Consider the following 12404-nt stretch of genomic DNA (forward strand, 5'->3'; position numbering starts at 1 on the left):
GCATATAAATAAATTCTTTGTTTTATTTATACATATTTCTCTATCTCTAAAATGAAGCATTTCTTTAATCTATGGAACCTAACCCATATTTTAACACAACTCATAATATGCGGTTTTGATTTACGCAGTTTTTTCAACCCCCTTCCCCCCCCCCTCAACCGTAAAACGAGAGTCTACTGCATTGCAAAATAGTATAACTTTTCAACACAACGTTTCCAGTGTGTACTCTCTCTATTAATGATTTTGCTCTCTATTGCCACGAGGTCGTCCCAAATAAAAACACAAGACTATCATTTTCCAGGCAAGGTAGATTTATGTACATTGCCTTCGGAAAAGCTCACGAGTATAAATCAAATTCTTTGATCTGGTGACAAAGTCGCAAGCAAAAAGAGAAAAAAAAACTTATTTTTCTTCCGGCAAAGGAACATTAAGACGGAGTATCTTTCATGCTTTCAGGGTTCATGAAAACAGAAAGCGAAAGAGTCGTAATCACGTGTATTCATGATTCCTGCCGAATAGGATTATCGATTTGTTAACACGGATTTGAATATCAATCCAATGGAAATGAAAGGAATGGAAAAAAATGTTGAATAAAATATCTCTTCTGAAAAATTATATGTCGGGTATTTTCAGCCACTGGCTCTTAGGACCGGCACCGGTCCATGGAAAAAAAAAATTCGGAGATTTTGGACTGCCTAAATTTTAAATATATATATATATATATATATATATATATATTTATTTATTTATTTATAAAGACATACGACAGAAGTGAAGCATATATTTTCTTTATTTTACACTCTGAATTGTGGCTTCACATGCACGTTTTCTCTCACACCACGCTCTTATTATTTCTGCGCCTGATTTAGGTATATTTACAACAAAATTTTATATCATAGTAAAGAAAATTAACAAACTAATTCCAAAGCTGAACTTAATCCTCGTGGATTACACTTTCAAACTGATAACTTGACGTGAATCAAAGAGGTCTTCTAAAACCTTCATTATAAAAAAAGTTGAAAATGCTCAAAATACACAAATATATGCTTGCTTAAATTCAGCCTTAAACTGATTTTTTAAGTTGATTAATAAAATTAACTTTATAATTACTAGTTTTTTTATTGTTTTTTGGCAAAAATTAAAAAGCGAAAGTATTTTGACTTTATATTTTTATTATTTTTCATTGTTTTTGGCAGCAACTAAAAAACAACTGCGTCACTTCTGTCACCCAAAAAATGATCAGAAAGTCCTCGCATAAAACGTTTCACTTCAAAAAAGTTCTTGCCCAAAAAAAAGGAATGACAACATCTTATACGATGCTTTTCACGTTGTTTCGCTCTTTTAATATTTTTCTCCAATTTTTCCCAAAGCTTTATTTTCTTATATATAATAATTACCATCACAGATATTGTTTGATTTTTTCAAATGCGGGAAAATACTTTTTATTCAAAATACAAAGCATGAAAATACGCTAATAAATTGTTTTGAAAGCGTTACTATTCTTTTCTCTTAATAAAACGTGAAAACCTTGTTGGTTTTAAACGTTTGGGGCGCTCTGTAGTAAGTTCGTGGGATTGAAAATTTTAAACAGATTCTCTTCAGTATACTCCAGGTCATTTCTCTAGTCATTAAAATTTTAAAGTAGCAGCTTCCTTCATGTCCACGTGATGTAAAAGAATGAATCTTTTGCATAAGTTACATGATCTTCTGTCCGTGAAATAAAATTTAATTGCTGGCCATTTGAGTGAACTCTTGATGTAATAGAATAGCATGATCGAAAGGAATGTATCTTTTGTATAAGCATGGCCTCACTAGATGGCGCTAACGCTTAGCGGGCCTTAACACTTAATGACTTTTTTGTGTTAAACTGTTGTCACACATCCACCAATCAATGTCAACGTTTCAAAGTTTGTTTATTTTTGACTAGCTGCATTGCCCGGCGTTGCACGGTCTAACTCAATTATATACGTATATTCGGCATTCCAAGCATTTTATATAATGACATAATTTTTCCCGTCTTCATTACGTTTCTTGTTGCTGCTCCACCCCTATTAGTCAAAGCGCGATTTTATATAGCATATAGCCTTCCTCAATAAATGGAATATTCAATACAAAAAGAATCTTTCAATTCGAACCCGTAGTCCCTGAGATTAGCGCGTTCAAACAATAAACAAACTAACTCTTCAGCTTTAAATTAACAGTTAATTAATTAAAAAATAAAAACAATGATACATATATTATTATTTATTTATTTTTATTTATTTATTTATTTATTTTTTTTTTACAATCCATTTTTAGCATCGTTTAGGATTTCACTGAAGAATCAGGTAAGATTTAGCTCTATTTTAAGGAACTTCGAGATTTGCCTCATGGCTGATTCGAACCTACACCCACTGCACTGCAAAGTCCGAGCTATCAGGTCAAGTCACCGCGCATGCGTCTTATCGGCGTTCCAAACATTTTATATTATGATATGAATTTTCCCGTTTTCATAATATTTTTTATTGCTGATACACTCCTATTAGTCATAGCGTGGTGTTTTATTGCCTATAGCCTTCCTCAATCAATGGACTACTCAACACGAAAAGAATTTTTCAATTCGAACCAGTAGTTCCTGAGATTAGCGCGTTTAAACAAACAAACTCTACTGCTTTATATTGTTAGTATAGATATAGTATTAGTATAAATTGAGTGTCGCCGATTTTGACCGCAAGAGGCGCTGAACGGAACCCCTGCATCCACTAATCAATGGCAATGTAATGGAAATAGAGTTTCCCTGTAGCGCCCTCTTTGTTGGCATGAGTTTCAGCACTTGTCACGGCCTATAAGAATTAATTGGAGTCATGGTATAAGTTACGCGATTTTGTGTCCATGAAATGAAATTGTATTATGACCCGTTTTCGTGAACTGTTGATGTAAAAATTACGCTTTTTCCGAAGTAGTGGCTTACCGACTGAATTCAGCAGTAAAGCACAGTTAAGTTGTTGCTTAAAATAGTAAGTGTCAGCGAAAGATTACCATTTCCCCTATAAAAGATGTCCCAATATATTTCAGAATCTCTAATTTTCTTTCATTGAAAACTTGCTCAATTCAAGACTGATACGCAAAACTGAATGTTTTGTGCGATTTTTAACATATTTTTCCAAACGTAACTTTGGTTCTTGAACAAAATACAAATTCATCACCACAAATACTTGTTTTCCACAACCCCTTTTGATCCATAACTTCTGACTTGGCTTGTGAGAGAAAAGAAAAACCGAAAACGTATCCATTCATAAAACCTATCCCCCCAAGGGTAAAACAGCTAGGTTAACCTACCTTCTTTTTCTTACAGCTAATCATTGACTGATGGAAAAATAAGGAAATCTCACCTAGCCCTATTTTTTACACGTCTTCTGTTTTTTGTTTTTCTTTTGTTCTGAGAACCAGTCTAAGGGCCGTCTGCTCTCAAAGTAGGAAGAGGAAAAATCTTCAAAGACAACGAGGATTAAATGCCTTTTTTTTTAATGCACTACTCTAGCGGTGGAAAAATTTTCATTCCTTACATAGTGTCCGGACGAGTTACTTATTCCTTTCATTAATTTTCATATTCAATTTTAACCCCATACAGGGAGAATTTTTGAAAACGGGTTTAAAGGGCCAAGCGGTTTGGATCCCATTTAAAGCTGTAGGTCTTTCATCGATTTCTTGGGGCACTTAGCGATTGCCCTGTTAAACCAAATACAGTGAATTGCCCTTATAACGAATACCAATACAACGAAATATCCCTCTCAACGAAATAAACGTTCAGTCCCAATATAATTACCATTATATTTCTTGTAATTTCACACATAGGCGCCCAAATAGAGGGGCAAAGAGGGGCTCAAGCTCCCCCTTAGAAATCAAAACTTACTTTCTTTTAGTACTTTTACGTTGCAAAAATGTAAAAACATTTTTTCGCCAGCCATTAATGAATAAGTTATTAACAATGTCAAAGTTTAAAATTTCTTAATCTGTACTGAAATCGGTTTCTATGCGGAAAATATCCTGCTAAACCATGGAGAAAATATCTGAGCCCCCCCCCCTTAAAATTTTGCATATGGGCGCCCATGATTCAATAACAACAAAATTCCCGTTACAACGAACAAACTTTGCAGTCCCTTGAAGTTCGTTGTAACGGGATTTCACTGTAAATGGGACAAGATAGTTATTCGCTTGGGTTTCAGCATAAATATGGCAGCACATCAATGTTTTATACATGCACACAAATATATAAGCAGAGTCCCCCCGACAAAGCCCACTAAATTTTTTAACAATATGTATGAAATAATTTGACCGGCACCTCAAAACTTTTCCTGGCACCTAAGATTTTACAGGACCAAAGCCTGGTAAATGTCGGCATTCGCGGGTGAATGTCAACATTCACATAGCAGAGACATCGGCTTAAGTCCGATTATTTCCGGTGAACCACCGGTGAATGTTGACATCCTCGAATGTGGGTCTTTTATGCAGTGACCGCCGCTTATATGAATCACGATTGTTCTAAACCGTTTTGATTCCATAAAGCGTCTGATTCAATATAGCGGTTAATAAAATAAAGCTGGATTTTGTAATGTCTTTGACAATTTGATTCATTAAAGCGGATGATTCAATTAACCACTGATTCAATAAACCAGCGTTCACTGTATTTATATATGTATGGAAAAACCAATGAAGTATTCCTTTGACTTTGTTGAGTCTAAAAAAACGATTCTCCACTGTCCTAAGGAAAGGTGCGTATAGTGCTATGACTCAAATGTCACCATGGTTTTAGATTTCACGAATACCTTCAAAAAATGAGTGAAACCTTTCAATCTAATTGATGTAAAAATACTATCTATGTAAACTATAGGGGGCGCTGCAGTCACTGTCTAATGGCGGATGAAAAAGGTAAAACAAACAGATGTCCTAACTTATAACTTGCTTTGACGCTTAGTGAATGACAGTAATTTTCCATCGTGTTTGTGGGAAGCTTTCTTTTATATTCTTCTGAAATTACATTGCATCACAAACTGCCTGAAGCCTGTAATTTACCCCAAAGAAAACACGTGGAATGGAATGTTTTACCTTTAGTATTGTTAACCACCGCAAGGTAGTGTATTCGAGCTACCTTTTTAGCGTTATACCTTATAGTGTTTAAGCTTTTTCCATCAAGTTATGTTTTTAATTTATAGCTGCTCAAGTTAACCAATTGATTCAATCTTTATCAGTTCCTTCATAAATGGTTCGTGTAAAATTGATTGCATACGTTTATTTTTTTAAAGCTCATTCACATGTCACTAGAATCATATTTTGGGTGAAACTTTGATGTTGGCGAAAATCCCCTGTCGTCAAAGCACCATTACCCCCGAGGGTCCCCTGTTCCTGTCACTGACGTGACATACCAGATAGGAGTCCCTCGGGAATCGTCAAAGCACCGTATGTCAAAGGACGTAAGTAAGAAAAATGAAGTAGAGACATGCGTAAATGTGTGCTTTGCTGACAATATGTTCACGAGGAATCTGTGAGCTTGACAAATGATGATAAAGACAACATTGTTTTTTGGGTGAAAAATTATGACTTTTATTTTTGTAATTTATCCCTTTCTTTTCTCTCAAACATCTTTCTTAAATGGGGATACTTTTTATAGCCTGTTACTTTTCAAATTACAGGGAAGCACCGTTTATACTTTTCTGAAGGGACTGTATGAAAAAAGTGTACTAATGAAAAAAACGTATAGCAGGATACATTAAAATGTATTAAACTCTGCAGGGACCAAATTAAAAAACGTATATTTGATAAAAACGTACAAAAGAGAAACGTATAAACGGTGCTTCACTGTAATTTCTCATATTGCCTGACATGTGGGAATTATCTGAGTTTGAAAACACAGGGCATTATCACCTACACTAGCTCACGATATGGTCCATAGGCAAGAGTTTGGGAAATTTGCTATTTATATGTACTGGAAAGAGTTTTTAAATTAAAAAACATTTTTTCCCACAGTTAGATAATATGAGAAAAACGTTTTGCAAAAATATTTTGTGTTTTAACAAAAATGGTTACTAGTAGTGGTGTCAGAAAAATTCGGAAACACTTGTAAAAAATTGAAATTTTACTTGCCAAGTAATAACAAAAACAACAAAAAAAAAATTCCAAAATGTTAAAAATTCCATTTTTAGCAAGTGTTTGCGAACTTTTGAGGACAACCTAGTACAAAATTCGCCCAACCTTAGCTGGGTCATAACATTCTCCGGTTAGTCTGTTATTTATACTTTGTTTAAAATATTTCGTGATTCCCTAAAGCATTTCCATATTTTAGACAAATCTACTTCACAACAAATGGGTGCATCTCGTCTAAAGCGGTCAAGACACAAAAATCGTAAAATTTTGCAATCTTTTTTTTTCCTTTTAAATCATTTAAAAATCTTTTCCGCTTTTTTCTGCTTAAAAGGACATTCAACTCTTGTTTCTATCTTAATTAGAACGAAAAATATAATTCTTTTTGTTGCATACATTTAAATAATATTATATTTAACTTTGAAACTTTAAACACGTTTTTCTCCTTGATGCAATTTTTCCTGATTTTTTGCATTCAAACACTTATAAGTCAAGAACTGATAAAGTAATGAAATTTTGAACATATCTTTTTCAAACAGTTTATTTTTTATTCGACAAATTTGAAAAAAAAACGTTTACTGCAATAAATGTGATTTTTAAAAAAAGTACCTTCGAATTTTCTTTAAATATTTTCTATTTTTTACTATATCAATATTTTTTAAATCTCCGAATAAAAATTAAAGATTAGATATTCGTGCATAATTTTTTGAAAAAAATTTGAAAATCGACCGAGAATATTTTGAGTTTTAACGATTTAAAGTAACCTCACTTTTAAAAAAAAAAAGAATTAATTTAAATAAAAATATATTTTTGTATTTATGTTATGATTTTGCTTTTTAAATCGATGGTGATTCAGTGCAAAAAATTTCAAAACTCTAAACTGTTCAACTTTTTTTTTTTTTTTTTTTTCAAAATGTGTGCCGGACACCTTTAAAAACTGAATAAATCTTGATTCGAATAGAATAACTATTTATACTCTATTTTTATCTTTCACAAATATTTAGAGTTATTCCTCCACAATGGGGTCGTTTCCAAAATTTTAAAAATATATTTTTCTGAAAGAGCATGCTTAAAAACATAGGATCTGATCCTTTTTTAAATAATTTGTTTCAGTTTAATATTAAAAAAAAAATTGAATCGGCGCGGTTTCATTTTTTATGCTTCTGTCCGATGACATCACAAATGATGAAATGCCATTCTGTGTTGCCATTCACAGAGCAAAATATTTAAGTCGCATCTTTACTCACGTGAATTGGCAACAATATGGTTGATAGCAAGCGTAGAGCGCAATTTTAATTCGCTTCTTGATTATCATAACGTGGAAACACGATAGAAAGATGTGCCAAAGAGCATCATTTGTGACGTCATCAAGACCACGCCTTGTTTGGAAAATCGGACATTTTAAAAAAATATCTGTTGGGAAAATGAAAGTATTTTCTGGGTCCATGGTTCTTTTTTTTTTTTTTTACTTATTCTATCAATTTTAGTAACAAAAAGTACTACTTTTGACTGAAAGAAACAACCTCATTGCGCATTTGGTTTCTTTCAGATAACAATATCCACCCTCTCCAAATCCTAGCTCGACCTGACCATTTAAATTTATATTCCAAACACTCCAGCTCGATGCTGCTAGTAGCAAACTCTCTCTAAACACACCTGTGTCGGTGAGTTTCGATTCGAACTTGTTCTAAGTTTCCGAAAATGGGAAAGGAAGCAGGAACCACGCCCTTCGTGTCCATCTCCTTCCTCTCTGCAAATGTTGACCCCGTTCTGAAGAAGAAACTCCATGACAGGGATTCTGCAATGGGCTTGTCAGGAAAGATTTTTGTTTTTCTTTTTTCTTCTTCTTCTTGGTTTGAGCCCTCCAGTCTAACAGCGCGTACAATTAATTGATTGGAAAAAGAAAAGGAAGTTTTGCCGCTGTTTAAAAAAGAAAAAACGGCTTTAGCTCTTCTAGACAATTGGTACTTCCGTGCTCGATTTTGCCCTCTGGCCATAACTGGTGCATTGTTGCATTTCAATAATTTAACTCATTTGTTTCTTTCAGACATTTCTCTCACAAAGATTTTTGAGCAATCACGATTGCTAATTGTTTTTACTTGACCTTCCTTGACGTTCCGGTTCCTTTTTCAACCCCACGTCCTCTTCAGGCGCGACTCCTCCGGTCCTGAGAACGGTCCCCCGGAATCCGTTTCTCCTGGTCGGTGGCGTCCATGTCCTACACACACGCACGCTCATACACACTCACACACATACACAGTCACACACACACGCCTTTACACACATACACGCCAACGTGCATTCGCACAGGTCTATGCACTAACACAAGCCTGCACATACACAGACACAACTATACACATGTAACCGCCCAAGAGCTTGGTGGCAGGCTTAGGCGGACATGAGCCCTTTCTAGAAACAATAACTTCAGTGAGTACTGTTCTGTCGCAGTACGTGATTACGACAAACATAATTTGAATTCAAAATTTCAGAATTCCAATTTTTTTGAAACTTGTAACAAAGTTCTTCACAAGGTAATCTGACACGGAAATTAACACTGAAGCAGAATTTCATGTTCTGAAATTCAATAAAATTGTTAGATTTATTGTATATATTATGCTAAGGTGAGTCAAAAGTTTTGCAATAGTTCACATTGTGAGAATTTTTTATCAACGTACTGCTAACGTGTGCGCATGTACCTGAAGTGCGGGAAATAAACAATGAAATGACCGACCATTCAAGCTTGCTTATTACACAAAATCATTTAGCTCTGATACGAGGGATATGAAGCTGATATATTAAAAATGATCAGTCAAACTAAGTTCATTGGAGAACTTTTGTTTCATTAGGCCATAACTGCTGAAGCAACGTGAAACATATGCTGTGCTAAAAGTGAAGGTTTAGTGGACCACATCACTCCAATAAGATTATTACTCGTACAACCATTTGGGTTAATAACCAACATGGTTATTATAATCATTAGTATATAACTATTATGAGAGTTTATAGTCGGACACTGACAAAAACCAGAAAATTATTTTTGGTGCCAAAGAAATCATTTCTCAAGGTTTATAAGAAAATGCAGTGCAACATGGTTTCCAACAGATTCTTGTTTTTCAAAAAATAGTTGCAAAGGTATTTTTAGTCTCCTGGGAGTAACAACTTAATTGTCTAATGAAGATAGTTTTGTGTCACTTTTTGAAATCGCGTACTACTTTACGAAAAATGAAGTTAAAATATATCGAACGCTACTTACTACTACTTAGATTTTAGAAGCCCAAAACATTTTTTGCATTGAAACATTCGTAATGATTGCTGCTTCAGAATATCTGGAAGCTTAAAACTTTCTTCACATTGAAAAAGCTGATAGTGTTTGTTGATGCTTTGTGTCCAGAAGTTCAAACCATTTTTCGCACTGAAGCTCAAAACTCTTTCGCATTAAAAAAGCTCACAATGACTGCTCTTGCTTTGCGTCCAGAATCTAAAAGCTTTTTTGTCGCATTGAACAAGCTGTTTCTACTTACTGATGCTTTATGTCTCGAAGCTCAAAACATTTTTCGCATTGATAAAGCTTACAACGGCTGCTGCTGCTTAGCATCTGTAACCTCCTTTTTCGACTAAAAATCGCTTTCAATGTGATAGAGTTGTACTACCGTGGGCAGGTAAAAGAGCAGTTACTGCAACTTCACTTTTCATTTTTGTTATCTATTGAATGTTAGCTTTGTCGTAAAAGCTTGCTTATTTGGTTTCCGCTGAAAAAAAAAGGCGAAAAAAACGTCAACATCTAACATTTCCTTTTGTTAGTATTGAATCCTAAACGCATTTCTTCAAACATCTCGAAAACTCATTTCGTCAGATACTGCCGTTTGCCTGCCCCCACAGCAGTGTAGTTTTCCGATTGATTCTTCCTACACTGTAAAAAAATTCCGAAACGTTACTGGTTATTTCCAAGGAAAGTTTCGGGATTTCAGAGGTTTTCACCTATTTCCCTGCAAAATCAAGTATCTTCGCAAAAAAGTTTCATAAATTTCTAAAAGATGCACGAATGCAGACTTTTTACTGGTGCAAAAAATGTTTTTTGCTCCCAGTTTAAAGGTTGACTGAGCGTGTTTATTAAGTGTATCGGCTTTAGTTTAATCACAGCTCCGTCTGGATTGGCTACGCTCCCACTGCGAGCAAATAAGTCACTGGATAGCTGCAGCTTTGCGAGGCAGGAATTGCAGGCAAAGAATATGTTTGGTTCTTGCTTGCAATTATTCGCGTAGCTTTGGCCATGGTTGAGCTAATGCTTCTGGAGCTTTCCTTGTAAACCAAGACGGTTCTCATCAAATACATTAAACCTATTAAGTTTTTCCAGAAGGTTCACGACTGGTTTTAACAGGGGAGATCTCCTAATATTTCAGGAAGGTTACTGACTTTTATAAGGAAACGTTCCTGGTTTCTGTAAGATATGTTACTGGTTGAAATTGGGCACACATCAGCTCCCTATTATTTTCCAGGAACGCTTCTGAATCGTTTTTACAGTGCTTAGACATGAGACCAGTTCCCATTTCTATGGTTTTTCCCATGTAAAAGTAAATATTTACATCTGATAAATGTTGACGCTGCTTCTCTTCAGATCAACCGGTTCAGCAAGGAAGACGAAGACGACGATGACTACCAGTACGTGACGAGAAGTAGAAGACGAAAGAAACCCGTCAGCCGCTACACCGCCTTCGCCAGAAAGGGAGTTCCGGGAGAGGACTATCCGGTCTACACCTACATTCCGCAGACGGATTTTGATTGCCGGGCTCAGCCTGGTCCCGGACTCTATGCTGACCCATTCACTGACTGTCAGGTGAGCTATAACATTCCTTCGCCCGTGGTGCCCAGGGCCTGATTACCGCATAGGCCGCCTGGGCCTGGAGACCCATCTTCCTAGGGGGCCCCAAATTACTTAAAGAATTATGCATAGCATTACTGCTATACGAAAAATACATTTTTAAAAAAGTAATAATAATAAAAAAGTAATGACTAGTTAATAGGGAAAAAAAGCCTTCCTTAATGGAGAACTTTTATGCATTCTGCTAGTAGTGAATTTACCATGTGAAAATTGTGAGGGGCCCCGGGATTCATAAATGCACATGATAAATGATTTACATAGTTCTGTGATAGACAAAAATACCCCCAAAAATGCATTACGACGAGCCTCAAACTTGTAAATCAGCCTCTGCATTACGCTATAAAGTCCTCAGTGAACCGCCAAACTATTGAGGGCCTAGACTCTCAATTTTAGTTAGTGGGGTCCTGGTGATGTTCAGATCGGAAAGCCGTCAGACTCCAAATCGAAGAGTCCCGGGCTCACTGCCAGCCGGTTGGAGAACCTCCTTGTTCGTTAATGGAGACTGGGCACGTTAAATATGTCGTAGTCACAAAGTCCTCCTAGTGAATCTAAACTGATTTTAGTGCAGATTACAATTATTATAATTTGACGATTTTAATAACTTATTCATTAACGGCTGGAGAAGAAATGTTTTTACATTTTTGCAAAGAAAAAAGCACTAAAAGCAAGGAAGTTCTCATTTCTAAGAGAGGGGCTTGAGCTCCCAATAGCCCCCTCCCCCCCCCCCCCCTCCCCATATGGGCGCCCTTGCCTCTAGGGGTGCTGGACGAAAAATTCCGCTGCTTCTGATCTGGATCAAATTCTACAGATGTCTTTAGAGACCCATCCAACCGATTAAACCACAAATATTGGTATTTACGGGAGATCCTGGTGTGTTAAACAAAATATAACATTCCTTAGTCGCAACTAACTTTAACTAAAGCAGTGTTTCTTTCAGGATCTCTCCGGGGGACAGTACCTCTCCCAGAAGAGTCAAACTGCCCCCCCCCCCAAAAAAAAATTTGGATTATACTTCTTTTACTATAAAAGATTAAAAAAGAAAAAAAAAGGAAATTATAGAAAATTTGGAACTGTATCATCCGTCGAGGGGGGGGGGAGTATCGGCCCTGTGGCCTCCATTTTGTCACTGTCGATGGAAAGTCCATCGCTGGTAACAAACTGCTAAAAGCGAATTAATTTCCCTGGAAAAATACGTGCAATTAATTAAAGAAACAAGATATGTTTCTCCCTTTTTATTACACTCTTTCGTTTGTTATTCGTTTATTTTGCTGGGGTTGTGGAACTATTTTATCTATTATCTATCTAGTAAACTCACACAATACATTGGTGAGGTTCGTATCAGAACCTTAGGACATGTACTCTGTCGGCTTTCACGGTACATTTCGTTGGAAATCAAAAGTTTCCTGAA

The 12404-nt window shown here is 35.7% G+C and overlaps 1 protein-coding gene across 1 annotated transcript in view; it reads left to right on the forward strand.

Moving 5' to 3' along the window:
- LOC129226012 (uncharacterized) overlaps positions 1 to 12404 on the forward strand; it is a 45646-nt gene that overhangs the window by 12590 nt on the left and 20652 nt on the right. Inside the window, exon 3 of the mRNA XM_054860586.1 lies at positions 10733 to 10951. Coding sequence (XP_054716561.1) covers positions 10733 to 10951 — 219 coding nt within the window. The remainder of the gene's footprint in view (positions 1 to 10732; positions 10952 to 12404) is intronic.

Source organism: Uloborus diversus, chromosome 7, assembly GCF_026930045.1.
Source record: "Uloborus diversus isolate 005 chromosome 7, Udiv.v.3.1, whole genome shotgun sequence".
Classification (NCBI taxonomy): domain Eukaryota; kingdom Metazoa; phylum Arthropoda; class Arachnida; order Araneae; family Uloboridae; genus Uloborus; species Uloborus diversus.